At 36.4% G+C, this 17431-nt stretch overlaps 6 protein-coding genes across 7 annotated transcripts; 3 read left to right on the top strand and 3 right to left on the bottom strand.

Annotated features, from left to right (window-relative positions):
- The first annotated feature begins 1037 nt into the window (after positions 1–1037).
- LOC106372028 (40S ribosomal protein S7-3) lies at positions 1038–2555 on the top strand. Its single transcript, XM_013812151.3, has 5 exons — positions 1038–1174; positions 1568–1726; positions 1803–1926; positions 2013–2195; positions 2266–2555. The coding sequence occupies exons 2-5, from the start codon at positions 1578–1580 to the stop codon at positions 2380–2382; spliced, it is 573 nt and encodes a 190-aa protein (XP_013667605.1). The 5' UTR covers positions 1038–1174; positions 1568–1577; the 3' UTR covers positions 2383–2555.
- Positions 2556–2589: 34 nt separating this feature from the next.
- LOC106372027 (chloroplastic group IIB intron splicing facilitator CRS2-B, chloroplastic) lies at positions 2590–4432 on the bottom strand. The gene is made up of 8 exons (XM_013812150.3): positions 4306–4432; positions 3809–4026; positions 3644–3728; positions 3490–3557; positions 3349–3399; positions 3192–3265; positions 3053–3111; positions 2590–2972 (listed from the first exon to the last, which is right to left on the bottom strand). The coding sequence occupies exons 2-8, from the start codon at positions 4001–4003 to the stop codon at positions 2779–2781; spliced, it is 726 nt and encodes a 241-aa protein (XP_013667604.2). The 5' UTR covers positions 4004–4026; positions 4306–4432; the 3' UTR covers positions 2590–2778.
- Positions 4433–5138: 706 nt separating this feature from the next.
- Positions 5139–8450, top strand: LOC106372026 (plastidic glucose transporter 4). 2 transcript variants are annotated; one of them, XM_013812148.3, is made up of 14 exons: positions 5139–5345; positions 5562–5835; positions 5921–6038; positions 6121–6188; positions 6338–6470; positions 6554–6653; positions 6754–6866; positions 6949–7042; positions 7118–7271; positions 7345–7491; positions 7567–7640; positions 7723–7811; positions 7902–8016; positions 8109–8450. In XM_013812148.3, exons 2-14 carry the CDS (start codon positions 5589–5591, stop codon positions 8289–8291), a joined length of 1635 nt encoding a protein of 544 aa, XP_013667602.2. In that variant the 5' UTR covers positions 5139–5345; positions 5562–5588; the 3' UTR covers positions 8292–8450. The 2 variants fall into 2 exon arrangements, with proteins under 2 accessions (XP_013667602.2, XP_022549225.2); XM_022693504.2 differs by lacking the exon at positions 5139–5345 and adding an exon at positions 5453–5492.
- A 125-nt stretch (positions 8451–8575) lies between these two features.
- On the top strand, positions 8576–10888 carry LOC106370519 (glycosyltransferase BC10-like). The gene is made up of 2 exons (XM_013810519.3): positions 8576–9815; positions 10229–10888. Exons 1-2 carry the CDS (start codon positions 9258–9260, stop codon positions 10886–10888), a joined length of 1218 nt encoding a protein of 405 aa, XP_013665973.2. The 5' UTR covers positions 8576–9257.
- Positions 10889–11318: 430 nt separating this feature from the next.
- LOC106372025 (probable glucomannan 4-beta-mannosyltransferase 11) lies at positions 11319–14566 on the bottom strand. Its single transcript, XM_013812147.3, has 9 exons — positions 14144–14566; positions 13962–14060; positions 13524–13776; positions 13281–13391; positions 12874–13010; positions 12517–12630; positions 12093–12292; positions 11808–11999; positions 11319–11720 (listed from the first exon to the last, which is right to left on the bottom strand). The coding sequence occupies exons 1-9, from the start codon at positions 14405–14407 to the stop codon at positions 11573–11575; spliced, it is 1518 nt and encodes a 505-aa protein (XP_013667601.2). The 5' UTR covers positions 14408–14566; the 3' UTR covers positions 11319–11572.
- Positions 14567–16257: 1691 nt separating this feature from the next.
- On the bottom strand, positions 16258–17144 carry LOC106370517. The gene has a single exon (XM_013810517.3). It carries the CDS (start codon positions 16914–16916, stop codon positions 16434–16436), a length of 483 nt encoding a protein of 160 aa, XP_013665971.2. The 5' UTR covers positions 16917–17144; the 3' UTR covers positions 16258–16433.
- Positions 17145–17431: the final 287 nt, after the last annotated feature.

The following is a 17431-nucleotide window of genomic DNA, read 5'->3' as shown; positions in this document are numbered from 1 at the left end:
CAAAAGCTTTATAATTTCCATAATCTGAAATTCTAAATTCCATTTATATCAGCTCTAAATGTCAAAAAAAAAAAAGTTAATTAGTATCAATATTATTTGATCATTTCCTGATTTAAGTTAGGGAAGCAAAGACTAAACTAACTTGTGGGAAGAATGCTTTACGCCAAAATGGTATCTGTGTCGCCGGGTTCCGAGCCTTGAGGATTAAGGGCTTTGGTCCGGAACCTCCAGATAATAAAAAAAAATAATAATATAAAAAATAAAGATTAGTATCAATAATATATTAATATTTGATCATTTCCTGATTTATTTAGCATTGACCAAAAAAAGGAATATATGTATTTTTGAATGAGAAAAAGACTAAAATAACACTAAACCAAGTTTTTGTTCCCAAAGTAGCACTCAAGGCTCAAAATCACAAAAATAGGTTTCATTAAAGAGGTAAATATACACTTATACCCCTTGGGTTAATTAATTCAAACTTTAGGGTTTAGAGTTAAGGGGTGGGGTTTTGGAATTATGGTTTAAAATTTTATAAAAAAATACTAAAATAAAAAATAAAAATTTTAAAAACAGTTTCAAAAAGTATTTTTAAATTATAAAAAGAAAATTTGAAAAAAAGAAAAAAAAATTTGAGAAAAAAAAATTATAAAAATTTCGAATCTGAAAACATATAATCTGAAACTGTAAAAAAAAAAAATTCTTTTTTTCATTTTTTTTATTTTTATTTTATTTATTTTTGTTTGTTTATTTAATTTTAAACCAAGTGTATTAAGGATATTTTACTTTTTAATGAATGTCATTTTTGTGACTTTCTCCTTATAGTGCTATTTTTGAGACATAAACTTCAAAGGTGCTATTATTGACAATTGCCCATTTTGAATTCACAATCTTAATTTAACACATTCAGTAAAACAAAATTAAATAAATGTACTTAAAAAAGCAAGCAAACACTATTTCATCCTGTTGTTTGGGAGTTAGCCCCTTAGTGAATAAACAGGCCCATAGATTTTAAAGCCTTTTTAACAGCCCAATTGATCACTTTCAAAGATAGGGCAACCATGAAAACCCTAAACATTAAAAGCTGACTTTACCACCAATCTGCTCGTCTTCTAAGAAGAAGCCGCAACCCTCTTTCTTCTTTCCTTCTCTTGCCTCCGTTTTCGCTTATCCGGTACGTCCCAAAATGCCTTCTCTTTCGTCTCCCTACTAAATCTTCATAATAGCTCACTCTCAGCGTAGATAAAATGGTTCAAAATTTTTAGCATTTCAGCTTTTTGTAGTTGATTTTTATTTAAAAAAAAAATGCTGTTGTTTAGCTCTATTAGACTATCAATACAAAACTTGCTCTAGTAGATGATTGATTACTATAGCATTTAGAAAGCTAAGCTCTTTATTTCATACTCTACAAATCTTTTGGCTTTGGTTTGGTAATGTATTGTAATAAAATTGATATGTTTGAAGTGCTGATCTTTAATTTATTATCTGGAAGCTTAAAATTCTTTGCTGTGATTATAGTAAGTTCATATATCTGAAGCATTTGCCTTTTTTTTTGTTACAAATAAAGATCTGCGAAGATGTTCTCCGCTCAGAACAAGATCAAGAAGGACAAGAATGCTGCTACAACAGAATGCGATGAGCTAGTTGCTCAGGCTCTGTTTGATTTGGAGAACACCAACCAGGAGTTGAAGAGTGACTTGAAAGATCTCTACATCAACCAAGCTGTGTATGTTCTTTCATTTTTATGTTTCTTCCTTAAGTTGCATTGAAAGGAATATAATTTTGATTTGTGTATTGTGCAGTAACATGGACATCGCTGGAAACCGCAAGGCTGTTGTGATCTACGTCCCATTCAGACTAAGGAAAGCTTTCCGCAAGATTCATCCCCGTCTCGTTAGAGAGCTTGAGAAGAAGTTTAGTGGAAAGGTATTAAAACACTTTCTCTCCTTTTTTCAAAAGGGAGTATATTGAAATGTTTCTTATTAAAACTCTGTGCCATTTTGTTTTGGCAGGATGTGATCTTTGTTGCCACAAGGAGGATCATGCGTCCTCCCAAGAAGGGTGCTGCTGTTCAGAGGCCACGCAACAGAACTCTTACCTCTGTTCATGAGGCTATGCTCGAGGATGTTGCTTACCCTGCTGAGATTGTTGGTAAACGTACTCGTTACCGTCTTGATGGTTCCAAGATCATGAAGGTATTGTATCTTTTATGAGATGTAATTGTCATTCTTGTTTTGAGCTTAAGCGAATTGATTCTGGTTGCAGGTCTACTTGGATACCAAGGAAAGGAACAACACAGAGTACAAGCTCGAGACTATGATTGGTGTGTACCGTAAACTTACTGGAAAGGATGTCACTTTTGAGTACCCTGTCGAAGCTTGAAAGGAAGATGCTGAAAGAATCACAAGGATACTGTTTTGTGTTATTTAGGATTATGAAGGAAACTCTCTTTTGATTCAGTTCCTTGTTCGCAATCTTTCATATTCTATTTACAAAGACTAATCTCTGTGCTTTTCAATTTTGAAACCTTCTTTAAAATTCAGTTTCATTCTCAAGTACCATAAGTCATCAACCTTGCATACATTGAAAGGACGAAACAATAACATAACGTTTTACTCTTTTGATATGTTAAACTTAAATTCAGATAATATAGACTCCTATCTGCAGTTGCAAACAAAGCAATATACAATACTAATTTGTTGGTATTGTAATCATCTGTTTAACAACAAAATGAAAATGCTAAACCAATCTGTATCCCTCGTCTGTTAGTTTTATCATTTATACTTTGTGGAATTTATACTTCTGCACAAGATTAAACCTTGAGATTCCTCCACTGAACCCACTGAGGACAAGAGTCTTCACTGCTTCACTCCCTTGCTCGAGTGCTTCATCAATCTGTTTCCGTTCTGATGGACTAAACTTCTGAAGAAGAAAAGCCTTCATATCCATGTTTCCAGGTGGATGACCAATGCCTGACCAAAAATCAACAAAACACTAAGCTTCAGAGAAAAACAAATGATACTATCATGTCTCAACCGAACCAAAAAAGTACCTATACTTAGTCGAGGAAAGTTTCTACGACCGTCCAAATTCCCCATTACACTCTTTACTCTGCAACAAATACAAAAGTAACATCAGCTTCTAGACCAGAGGAACACACACATAGATGTTCAAGCTGCATGCATACATACCCGTTGTGATAGCCTTGACCTCCTTTTGGTTGAAGTCTCAAAACCCCATTTGGTAACGCCATCTCATCGTATATCTAAGAGGGATAAACCCACATTAAGCTTCATAACAAGAGACATTGTTCTGCTTTCTAAGGAAGCTAAAAGTCAGTAACGTTACCAGCAAAATGTGGCGCAACGGTACTTGATAATGTGCAGCTAAAGATCCAACCTTTAAACGAACACCACAACAGTTTCACGTATGAGAATCTGATCGTGCAGCTTATGATAAGAGTGTTGTGATGAATAAACAAATACAAACCGATTCGCCGCTGAAGTTCATGTAAGTCTGAGGTTTAGCCAACAAGATAGGTACTTCTTCAATAGCACCTGTACTAATCAGAGACATAGACACAACCGAGAAGTCATCATCAGCTTTTCTCATGTTTCAAACCCAAAGCAAGAGAAGTAAATACCTATTCCGATTAGAGCTTTGGACTGTATTGTGTTCATCAAAACACCTTCTTTTCTAGCCAACTTATCAATCATCTCAAAACCAACCTGATAACAACACACAAAACTTGTATCATTGCAGAGATCTAAATCAATCTAACTTAGAAAAATGATTTTTTTTTAATTACATTGTGTCTTGTTCCTTGATACTTGTTCCCTGGATTACCCAATCCTACGATAAGCCACGGAGTGTACTCTACTTTGAACCTGTCACTCTCGCTCGAAGTAGATGAACAAACCCGAAACCTCGGTTTCCGACAACAAACAGGCTTGTTGACATGAAAATGGTAAATGCAACTTGGTGTATACGCCGAGCAGAACATGGAGCTGTTAGAGTTAACCTATGCTGCAAAAATCATGAAAAATTTAACCTTGTAGTGAGCAAATGTATTGTCATATGGTTTATTAAACTTCCAGAAACACTACATTCGTTTTCATATAATATCGAACATATTACAAAAGAAGAGATAACATGTTTTCACGAAATTCGAAATCATAAAACAACAGAGAATCAGATATAAGGCAAGTGTAACCGAAAAGAAGAATCAGAGGTTAGTGATTAACTACAAGGGTTGCTTAAGATTAGTTAATCGTTTCTCAGTGTAAGAAGACAACAGTTGCTAACCTCTTCTTCTTCTGGAGTTTTCGAATCTTTCAGGCTTACGAAAATAAAATAAAAAGTTAAAAGAGATTTTTCCTTGGTATGAGATAGAAGAAAGATGAACTGCCTGAGACCGACCGGTGAGAGACGAAGATGTTAGAAATGGTCGGATTATAACTTAATGGGCCTTCTAATCGTAGCCCACACTAATATGATAAATGATTGGGCCTTCTAATCGTAGCCCACACTAATATGCTAAAAGGCTTTTTATAAGGTCTTCTCTACACGGCACGTGAGTTAGTAGTCTTCTCTTATCAGGTGCGGCCATCGTCATCCAAAATCTAATCCAGACCAGAAAATCCACCATTGCCAAATAGTCTAACTGCGTCATTTTTTACTTCTCTTTTTTTTAAAAAAAAAAAATTATTCTCCCTCTCTTTTTGTTTTGTAGCGTTTTACATATTTTTACCCTTATATACTCTTTTGCTAATATACTTTTTTTTTTTGCAACTTTTTTATTTTGCTAATATACATTTTTGCACCAATCATTTCATACTTGGTTGAATTACATGCAGCCGACTGTCTCCCATATGGCAACGAACCTCTGGTTAAAGATGAAATTATCAGTCGAGGATCATGAAAATAAATTTCTGATTTACAAAAAAATTTGTAAAACCAAATGCTATTTACGGTTTCTATTTACATTGCAGAATTTTCTTTTTTTGAAACTACATTTCAGAATTTTCGTTCCAGTTAAAATATATAAAGATGCATCATCACATGTTTGATGTATCTTATGTTTCATGTAATGAGTTACGTTGATCAATAAATTTAAGATGTTAAAAGAAAAAAAAAGATGCATCATCACATTCAGTAGATAATGAAGATAAATATAAATTATTACATAAAATTGCAAACTATAATTTAATATATGGAAATGAAATGTTTCTGAAAACGACAATAAGCTATGAAGTGAGGTTCTGTATCGGCATCAAAAATATCTGATAAAGCTCGCTCTCAGAGTATCATCTCAATCTCTCCGCGGAGTCTCCCAAGTTTCTCTGGTAGCTTCCTACTCGAATTTCGCTTTAGTCTCTCTCTCCCTATGCTGTTCGTTCGTTTTTTTTTTCAAATCTGAAGTTGAAAACTCGATTTTGGTTAACCAGTCGCGATCGAGAGAGAGAGAGCGTTTAGTCTCGATCGTCATCAATGTAACAATTTCGTTTGATTTAATGCGATCCTCTCTCGATGTGTTTGACTTATCTTTCTTTTCGTCGCAGGTTATAAAAGCTAAGATTTAAAAAAAAATGCAATCGTCAACGTACGCAGCTGTTAAAGGAAACGCCGCGTTTGCGTTTCAGAGACGTAGCTTCTCTAACCTCGTCAGCAGATCGGCGACTACTACCGGAATTCGCTTCTCCACCGGCTCTTACTTCGCACAACTCCACTCTTCCGCCTCGAAAGCCATGGGAGCGAAGCTTGCTCGCGCTGAGAACGGGATTCACAGTCTCTCCTCGGTCAAAGCTCGATCGGTTAGAGCACAAGCCTCCTCTGGTTCGTCATAGTTTGATTGCTTAGCAACTTGTTAGTAGATTATATAGATGTTTGTTGGTTGACTTTGGAGTTGATTGAACTGTAGGTGGTGGTGACGAAGAAGAAGCAATACCTCTGAGATCTGAAGGAAAAAGCTCAGGGACGGTTTTACCCTTCGTTGGTGTTGCTTGTCTTGGTGCTATCTTGTTTGGTTATCATCTCGGGTATGTATGATATATGAGTAACTAACATTTGAGTCTATGAATCTTTTTACTGATAGAATCACATCCATTGGATTTGAATCAGGGTTGTTAACGGTGCTCTTGAGTACCTTGCTAAGGATCTTGGTATCGCTGATAATGCTGTTTTGCAAGGCAAGTCTTGAAATATAAACATTGAGAGTAATCATCTGTGTGTATCATCATGCTACTTCAACTGGAAAATTTTGACATCATTTTGATTCGTGTTACCATTGGTAGCCTAGCTTCTAATTGGTATGCTCTCTGTGGTTGCTTCTGAGCAGGGTGGATTGTTAGCGCGTTGCTTGCTGGTGCAACGGTCGGTTCTTTCACCGGAGGTGCATTAGCTGACAAATTCGGACGGACAAGAACGTTTCAATTGGATGCTATCCCGCTTGCTATTGGAGCTTTCTTATGGTAACTTTTTCAAGTACTAAGTCATGGGAAGTTTATAAAGTGATTATTTTTAACGCATTTTCTCTCTTTTGTTTGTTACGTAGTGCAACAGCTCAGAGTGTGCAGACTATGATTGTGGGACGTCTGCTCGCAGGGGTTGGAATCGGAATCTCATCAGCCATTGTACCACTTTACATATCCGAGGTTGTTTTTAACTCTTGAGTTTTCTAATTTTTTTAAGTTTGTGATGTTAGTCATTTCTTATATATGTTATGGTGCTGAAGCGTGTGATGATGTGCATCAGATATCACCAACTGAAATTCGCGGTGCACTCGGATCTGTGAACCAGTTGTTCATATGTATTGGAATACTCGCAGCCTTGATAGCTGGATTACCCCTTGCAGCAAACCCTCTATGGTATGTGAATCCTTTTTGATTCATCCGAACAATATATTGGGTTTCATATTGTGTTTATAACTTTGATCTCATGATTTTGTAGGTGGAGGACGATGTTTGGTGTTGCAGTTATCCCTTCCGTTCTATTAGCCATAGGAATGGGGTTTTCTCCAGAAAGCCCAAGGTGGCTCGTTCAGGTACTCTCCTAGAACGCAACTCACACACTTAACTGAGATCATTTTTTTGACTAAGCAGGGAAATCAATTTTGCAGCAAGGAAAACTTACTCAAGCCGAAAAGGCTATTAAAACTCTGTATGGTAAAGAAAAAGTGGTTGAACTAGTGCGTGACTTATCAAACTCTGGCCAAGGTACTTCTGAGCCAGAGGCAGGTTGGTTTGATCTATTCAGCAGCCGCTACTGGAAAGGTATTGCAAGACTTGCTGAAGATTCATTGTTTTTCTTATTTACGTAGTTTCTTTCAACTTCTTGTTTTTGTAGTTGTAAGCGTAGGTGCGGCGCTCTTCTTGTTTCAACAGTTAGCTGGGATAAATGCAGTTGTATACTACTCTACATCCGTGTTCCGCAGCGCCGGAATCCAATCTGATGTTGCAGCCAGTGCTCTTGTTGGAGCATCAAACGTGTTTGGTTCGTTCTCACTTCTCTGTTCCCACTGAGTTCCAACATAATCGAACAAATGACCTGATAAGAATCCTGTCGCAGGAACTGCTGTTGCTTCGTCTTTGATGGACAAAATGGGAAGGAAAAGTCTTCTACTTACTAGCTTTGGTGGAATGGTACAAATTAAATCTCAACCTGCATTGCCATTTTTGTGCTTAATGAGGCTAACTTAATTTTTGTGGTTTTTGTATGGAAAAGGCGTTGTCTATGCTGTTGCTCTCTTTGTCCTTCACATGGAAGGCTCTTGCTGCATATTCTGGACCTCTCGCTGTTGTTGGAACTGTTCTGTAAGTCAATCAATCTCTTGTGTGTTTGACACTCTTAAGAGCCTCTCTGTTTCAGACTTGACCGAGTCTTATGCTCGTTTGTTTAACCAGATATGTCCTGTCATTTTCGCTTGGTGCTGGCCCAGTACCGGCTCTTTTGCTTCCAGAGATATTCGCATCCAGGATCAGAGCAAAAGCCGTCGCTCTTTCTCTCGGCATGCACTGGGTATATATATATATATAAAATATAATTCTATGTGGTTCAGAACAGAGTACCTTCTCTGTTTCTAATTTTTTTTCTCTCTTGTTTCCCAACAGATCTCAAACTTTGTGATTGGACTCTACTTCTTGAGCGTTGTGACTAAATTCGGAATCAGCAGTGTCTACTTGGGATTCGCAGGAGTGTGTGTCCTTGCAGTCATGTACATTGCAGGAAACGTGGTGGAGACTAAAGGACGGTCACTCGAGGAAATAGAGCTTGCTCTTACATCCGGAGCTTAAAATTAAAAAAAAAAAAAGAAATCAATACCACTTTGTTTCGTCATTGATCTTGTTAGTTAAGTTAAACTATCTCTCTTTCGGTCTACTCTTGTTGCTCTTTAATAACTTGTACAATGGACTAAGTAATCAATCAAATAACGAGAAATCGATTCATCACTACATGTTGGCTTTCCTTTCCCACCATATAATTCTCTTTCCAAACTAATAGTTTTAACGATTGATTAACATATTGAACTGATCGTGCCGAAAATAAATGGTCTAAACAACTCTAGCTAACTACAAGTAAGAATTCCCCAGCCTAACTGGTCTTTTATTTAATTTACTTTTGCCTCTACTAAGCAAAGTAATAATTAGTCCTTAAGATTTTATATTTACTAATCTATCATGAGAAGAACAATTAAATCGTATTTGACTATTTTGCCTAAAGAAAAAAAAAGAGGGAGGGGAAAGTTCCGGCAGTGACATTTAGGTGCACCTAAAATTAGGCATGAAATATTGAAATCTTGCTCCTCGACTACGTAGAGGTCTGCACCGAACATTTAGCGCACACTTCCTACTTTTTTTTTTTTTTTGTAATACCACCATTCATCACCTTTACTTGGACTGCAATCTATTGTACCTCTTACTCCCCGTCTTATGGGCAAGATAAAATTTTCGTCAAATTGTAAGCACTAGTGTTAAAGATCTAAAACCTAAGTTTCGTATCAAACACGCTATATATGTTTGTTCACTCAAAAAATGGTTATAGTTCTCTCCCCTTCCTTCCACAGTCAACCCTGTTAATGTCTTCATTTGACTTTGTCTAAATTCTAATACACTCCAAAAACCATTTACAGAATTTCTTTTACAACTTGTATATTCCAAAAACCATTTGTATATTCTTTTACAAATTGTAATTATGCATTTATAGTAACTGTTGCAAAATCCTCACCGATCACAGCTCACTTTTCTCTCCCTCTTCTCACCATGGGCATCACTGATCAAAAGAGCAAGAAAGAAGAAGAACACTTACTCATCTCAAAGCCCGTGAGGTTGATTCTCTTACATAATGGGAATCATGTCTTACGCTCACTTTTCTTTATCATCGGTTTCTCTATTGGTCTCTTCCTTTGTCTACAACTAAAAGCATTCCACATGTCCGCGCCGAAGACACACCAAACATTATGGTCCACATTACTATTCAACCACTCAACAACGATGGAGATCAAACGAGAGTCGCAAACACAACTACTTCAACACAACATGACTGATCAAGAACTCTTCTCCAAGATCTCGTCATTATCATCACCATCATCATCATCCTCATCATCATGGTTTTGGAGGAGACATAACAATGATGAGAAGATTGTTGTGAAAGTGGCTTTCATGTTTTTAACAGGTGGCGGACTCCCACTGGCTGATTTGTGGGATAAGTTTTTTGAAGGACATGAAGGGTTTTATTCAATATATGTTCATACTAATCCATCTTTTCAAGAACATTACCCTGAAACATCCGTCTTCTACTCAAGAAGAATCCCAAGCCAGGTGATAATATTAACTTCTTACTACTGTATCATTACTCTACCAATGGTTACATACATCTCTTAGATTTGACAAGATGGGTTTTTTCACGTAGCATGTGCATATATCTTGATTTGCAACCCTTGCATGAACCCATCACTAGGTTTAGTGACTTTTACAGATTTTCACTAGGTTTAGTGACTTTTACAGATTTTCACTAGGTTTAGTGACTTTTACAGATTTAAATAATTGATAAACATATAAGAAATCGTGTGTATTCTAATTAATCTTGAGTAAATAAATAACTTTAAAGGATAACAAAATTAGATTAAAAAACCCTAAAACCTCTTGAACCGTATATATACTTTGTATTGATAAAATAATTAATAATTAATAACCTTGATTTAATGGTGTTTCGTGACATAATTATGAAACAGGCAGTGTATTGGGGAACATCAACAATGGTAGACGCAGAGAGAAGACTCCTAGCCAACGCTCTCCTCGACGAATCAAACCAAAGATTCGTCCTCTTGTCCGATTCTTGCATCCCACTCTTCAACTTCACAACCATCTACGATTACTTAACCGGCACTAATCTCAGCTACATCGGCTCATTCGACGATCCAAGAACTCCCGGTCGAGGCCGTTACAACCCCAAAATGTATCCACAAATCAATATTACACATTGGCGAAAAGGATCACAATGGTTTGAAACAACCCGTGAGCTTGCTCTTCATATAATTGAAGACACGGTTTATTACAAGATATTCGATCAGTATTGTAAACCGCCTTGTTACATGGACGAGCATTATATCCCGACATTCGTTCACATGTTGCATGGAGAGATGAGCGCAAACCGGAGCTTGACTTGGGTTGATTGGTCCAGAGCCGGTCCACATCCTGCCCGGTTCATTTGGCCTGATGTGACCGACGAGTTTCTTAACCGTATCCGGTTTACAGATAAGTGTCCGTATTATGGTAAGGATAGTGAGAATATTACAAGTTCGAAATGTGTTTTATTTGCGAGAAAATTCACCAAAGAGACTTTAGAACCCTTGTTGAGAATCTCTCCTTTAGTTCTTGGGTTTGGTCCCTAACTACTTTAGTGTTTCGTAAAAAGGGAAATTTTACTACACTTGATATCCAGTATATTAGGCTAGGCCTACAGCATATGGCAATAATGTTGAAAGGGCACCAGCATCAGTCTTTTAGATTTAAGAATCGATCCCTTTACTTTTCAAAAGTTTGTGAAAGTACCCTAACTTTTGGTTGTTTAATAGTTTTGTCTTATAGGATGGGATATATTCTTTGTCCTGATAAAAAGACAAATAGTGTTGTCTTTACAGAGGGACTTTCAACTTAAGTCTAAAAACCTTTACAATCTGTCAAAATAATTGAGGAAGATGATGGAGACATTACTTTAGACTCACCAAAAAGATTATAATTGGTGGGACACTAAGAGAATAGGAACCAGACACAAAGACAGACACAATGGAAGAAAAATTGTTAATGAACATGACAGAAGTGGAGGAAATAAGTGAATCTAAAATCATCATGATATTCCACAAGTTACACTGTACATAATCTTAGGCACACCATCCATACCGAAGAACTCACATTGTACAAATATAAAGCCAAGATAGTATTGAATTCTATAATCTAGAAAAAGAAATTATACTCTTACCAGTTTCAGTCTATGCAGTGCTTAGCTAAATATGTAACAGATATATTACAATGTTATTTTCTTGGTTAGAGTAAGATGTCTAATATATAGGTACATTTTAAGTTCCAACAAAACCAAATCCACATATAATAAATGCAAGAGCCTGCATGGATAGATAAATGTATAGCAATGTATTCCCATATGCAAAGTCGTAGCATGCACAACACAGTATGTATATCCCCACCATCATCTCTTTTGTGTTTACTCTGCAAACAAAAAACAATTTGTTTAACAAGTTAATATCCTTAACTTTTTTAGAGACATTATTTACCTTTGGCTTTGATATTAATTACCTTTCGAGAATCCCATTGCGAGGTTTTTTCACTTGTGGAAGTAACTTAGTCTCAAGAGCATCTCCTAATTTCTCGGTGACGACCCATTCGTTTACTCTTCCTCCTTCGAGTAATCCGATGAAAGTTCCCTTAGTCCGATGCATAGCCATTACATTCTCGAACAAGACCCAGAAAACCACGAGGTAGAATGATCTACACAAATAATTTCATATCAATATTATAGTGTAACCTGAACAAGTAACAAGTTGCGGACCTTGCGGTTATATGAAAGGAGAATGCACTAACCTTGGTGTGGCGATGGCGTTGAAGAAAGTGATCATAAAAGGAAGGTAGATAGTTGACCAAGTCGGAATGTTGACTTCGGAGAAGAATACGCTCGTTGGAAGAATGACGCAATAGAAAAAGAAAGTGAAGAAATGGACTATGATCTTCCGTACAAAGAAGAAGCTGTAGATCACATACAGTTTCTTCCAAATCATTACTCTCTGTTCACATTAGCAAATCACATGCATTACCAAAACGTTATTTTTATTTGTTTAAAGATCATTTAACCATAATATAAACTGAAATTGACATCATGCATTCGTGCGTTGGGTGTTTGTCTCTCGTAAAAAAATATATATTTGCCATAAATAAAAGACGGTTGGCACCAAAATTTCGGGCACTTCTTTATCTCAAAAATGAAATAATGAAGTTAGAAAAGTACTACCTTATTGTGAATAATTTCCATAGTCATTTTCCTGAAGAGATTAGCTGGACCGCATGACCATCGATGTTGCTGGAATCTGAAAGCCTTAAACTGGCTTGGTAGCTCACTTTTCACCTACAATAACCACTATCTTGTTATAGTATATAAAAAGCTTTATTTATTTGACATCCACACGTAAATACATTATTATATTATGGCAACGGAATGTGCACGTTATCATACTGTTGATATATTTTTTTATACAATCATGTTCAACTTTCCATAAAGTATGTGCAAAGCAAACTACACATGTGACGAATATGTTTGGACACAATCATTAACTAACTATAGTCCAACAAAGAAAACAATTGAAAATACCGTAATGTCGTTGACGAAGACAAATTTCCAGCCGTGTAAACCAACACGAACGGCCAAGTCCATGTCCTCAACGGTGGTCCTATCTTTCCAACCTCCGGCTTCTTCCATCGCCGCTAATCTCCATACACCAGCAGTCCCTGCAAAACTCCAGTTATACTATTTGTGATATTAAGTTGGTTTTTGAGTTATATTATATTTTTAATATTTGATTTTAGCCAATAAATATAAACATAATACATTTTATACAGTAACATTTGGCTTGGTTTAGCGATTATTAGCATAGCTAAAGACACTATGAAACTAAATATAATTCTAGAGAAAATAAGAATATAAATAGTACCGAAATTTTATTAAAAAAAATGGAGCAGAGGAAATAGTATTTAAATAAATGTTGATAGGGATGTTACCATTGAAACCGAAGAAGGCATGTCTAGTGGAACCGGATTCTTGCTCTGCCATGAAATGGTAATTGAGGGACATCTCCTGCATCCTAGTCATCAAGCACTTGCTTGCATTCACTGCACCAATAAATATTTTCATTAACAACACATATGATTATAACTGTATACTTGATTTATCTCAAACCCAATTTACAGTAGAAGCACATGTTTATGTCAATTGTCAAAAGTAAATATTTAGTGAATCCATACCAAATTTCCATCGAGCTTGAACAAGAGCGAGCTCCGGATTGTGGATGAGAAATGGGACAGTGCGTTGGAGGTAATCGGGCTCTGGCTGGAAATCAGCATCGAAGATGGCAATGTAGTTGCACTGTTTGACGTAGCTATGCCTCATACCTTGTTTAAGAGCTCCAGCTTTGTAGCCGTTTCTATTGTCTCTCCTCTCACATTTTATGTTTATTCCTTTGCTTGCCCACTGAGCACACTCCATGCTCACCATTTCCTGCGATTAAGACGTTAAATATTTGGAATATTAATAGCTAAATCATTGTCTTTATGACCAGTGAAGGCAAAAGCAAAAAAGAAACAAAAAGAACCTTTTTGTTGTGTGTCTTTACAATTAATTAAAGGCAAAAAAGACTCAAGTGTTTGCTTATTTTTAATTTGAACACAATCAATTATATGTACCATGATGGTGGGATCAGTGGAATCATCTAAAACTTGAACGATTAGTCGATCCAATGGCCATATGAGTCTGCAAGCAGCACCTATGGATAATTGAAAGACCTGTGGATTCAAAACAAAATCGAAGTTCCATATCATTATAATTGAATACTTGATCATTAATTCGTAAAACTATATTAAAGTACCTCTCGTTCATTGTACATTGGGATTTGCACAAGAACCATGGGAAAGTTTTGACCTCCTTGCTCAATGTCCTCTTGCATTGCCTCCCATTTGTAGGTCTTCTCAGGTTTGCGTTTCAAAAGCTTGACGTAAAGTACTACAATGTTCATATAGACACTCTCTACAAAAACTAGCAAGGAGATGACCAAACATATAGCCACCAAACATTTGAAGACTGGAACTATAAGTAGACTCCTCGTTTGTCTCAACCACCACATAGTTTCCATGCTTGAATATAACTCTTCAGACAATTATGTGATTCAAGCGTTTCGAAAGTTGCAGCTGCATCTTCATAAGTACTCTCCTTCCATGGAACTTAACGCAATTGAAAGACAATTATTTTTCTTCTCATATATCAAGACGAGGGGGGGATATAGAATTGTGTATAGGAAGATGATATGATGGGTTTATTTTGTCTATATAAAGTAATGACTGACTTATAGGGAGATTCTCTTTTTCTTTTTGGGTTGAATTAATTAATTTATCTTTGGGTTAATAACTTTGTCTTTTATTGGTATCCGTCGTGGTTTTACCGGATTACGTGGACCCCATATTGAGCATTATCATAGCTAGTGGGAACAACAAAATGGGAAAAGGACCAAACAAAAGGCTTCACTCGGTCTCGCTTTTTTTAAATTATACTGTAATTTTCACGTGGTAGTTTTACGCATGTAACGGTACAATGCCGTCACGCAGTTGGACGAAACTTCTTTATAGATAAATTAAATGTAAAATATGTACTAGTTAAACTAATTTTAACCCCTAACCATAACCTCGAAAATCAAAATGAATTCAAACAACCGCAGTAAAATAAGCAATTGTGTAATTTTGAGAACAACAACAATTAATGATGTCTCTGAAATTACAAATCGCAAACCGAAGACTCTTCCCTCATTAAGTATTTCGTACGTAGGAAAGATTCATTTATAATGACTATGACCGGAAACAAGTTTTCTAATGACTCTTTAGTGACTTGACTGATTTGAGAGATTATCTTTCAGTGGTGTACGTATTCGCCTAATTGCATTGAATGATTTGTAACGTCCCGTTCTTATAAAGTTGCAATTAATTTTGGATTTGTTGACTGTAAATCTGTAACTTAGTAACATGAAATATATCGACAGCAACAACTATGCAGAAAAAGTATGAACTTTCTATGTTCCATCCTTTTAAGAAAAAAAATCCAAAGCTCTTTGTATAATCGCATTCTAACTTATAACGTACATACATTATATGTCTTCTTATAGAATAGTTGAATAATATACCGACGAGAAAATAAAATAGAAAATGTCCAGAGAGATTAAGTCAGATCTGGAATGTCTTTGCACTAAAAAAAAAAAGGTTCCCACGTGACTTTTGTCCCTTCTCGTCATAGCCAAGTGGCGAATTAAGGGCCGAGAAATACCAACGGGCCGGAAGTGGACAACACCTACCGACTCAGGAAAGAGCGAAGCCCAGGACTGGCCTGTGTTTGCATCAAGACAATTAAGGCCCATTTAAGAAATGGGCTATTGGGTATATCAGGAAATTGTACTGAACCTACAACTATTTTCAATTGCGTACTAGAAATTAAAACTATTATTAAACAGGACATAATTAAAAAGAAGACAAGCTTTAAGCAGAAGCAAGTGTGTGTCTCCTCCTCCTCACGCCCACCTGTTTTTATCATTTTGCCTTCTACACACTAAATCCAAAATCATATTATTGCCTCTTAAGAGCCGTTGAGAAATTTTCAAAACTCATTTTCTAAAACCATACAATAGGTTACACGCCAAAATAAATATATTTGTGCACGCCACAACATGCCAAGAATATACATATAATAATGTCTTACCCCATGTGGTAAGTTTGTCCCGTTCTATTCAAAAGGTACCTTCCCTAGATCCAATGATTCTTTTGTAACGCAAGTTACGTAACTCAAACATTTGTTCTGTTTTGCCAGTAATTTATTTAATTAGGACCATCTCTCCATATATTCACAATCTCTCAATGTTAAGATAATTAAAGATTAACATCATATCATGCAAATCTTACCATCGCGGTTAGAACACAGAAGCGGCCATGGGAAATGTGACTGTATGACATATTAACTATAACATTTCATCATAACAATAACATCCAACCATAAACATTTTATATGTTTGTAAGAAAAAAAAGCTATATGAAGAAAACAAACGCAGAAAAAAACAGTCATCTTTTTGCCTAATGCCTTTTTAATTAGGTAAAGAAGGATAAACAAGTTTTTTCAACTTTTCATTGCTCAGGAATCGAAACCAGGACTGGTCGCCAAGGTTTTCTCAAAATCCTTAACCGAAATGATTGAACCGGACCGGAAGGACCGAATCGTCGAGTCGTTAATTCTCTCCCGTCACCGTTAGAAGTAACGTCGCCGCCAGCAACCGCCGCTTCTCCGCCGTTGTCTATCTCTTCCCCACCACTAAACGGCGGAGACGGCGACGTGACCATCAGCTCTTTCAACTTACGTCTCGCACGGTGGTTTCCCCTCTTCTTCTTCCCGGAGTTTCCATCCAGCTCCGGCGATTCTTCGAGGATCTGACGGAGGTTCCGTCTGCGGCTGTCGAAGCTCTTTTCGAACAACATCCGCAGGGTTTTGCGTCGCTGGAGATGAAACACAGGACTCTTCGTCGGACTCATTGAGGGGTTACCGGCGGCGGATGCCTCCAAGCTGCGATTTGCCGCGAAGAGTTTGAATTTGTGTAGTCTGGAGAGTGACATCGTGAGAGATCCAACGGCGGATCGCGAATTGGCCGCCAGATAGATCGTTCTTCTCCCTCCCTCCTCCTTTACTTTTGTGTGAAATGCGAGAAGCTATCAACTTATATTAGTAACGGCGATTGTTTATATATTAGTATTTTTAAAATTAATAAAAAAGTTAGTGATTTAGATTTTATTATATGCAACGATCTGGTCAAATTATGTTTTATGATTTGCAATCAGGAGAATTTTTCGTTATGTTAAAGCGAATTTCTCAAGAAACGTTAGTCTAATCCCTACTTGATAGTTACTCACTCTGTTTTTAAAAGATGCATATTTTAGACTTTTCACATATATTAAAAAAACTCATTAAATATGCATTGTTCTTTTATGAATAACAATTTTCCATAACTTTAAACCAATAGAAATTCAATAAACACCATTAATTTTTTTGAAACTTACAATTTTTCATAAAATCATACATTGAAAAGGTAAAAAATGTATTTTTTTAAAACAAAATTTTTTTCCAGAACATA

Source organism: Brassica napus, chromosome A10 (genome assembly GCF_020379485.1).
Source record: "Brassica napus cultivar Da-Ae chromosome A10, Da-Ae, whole genome shotgun sequence".
NCBI lineage: Eukaryota > Viridiplantae > Streptophyta > Magnoliopsida > Brassicales > Brassicaceae > Brassica > Brassica napus.
Note: the sequence above shows the minus strand (reverse complement) of the source record. Positions and strands in the feature narration are given on the sequence as shown.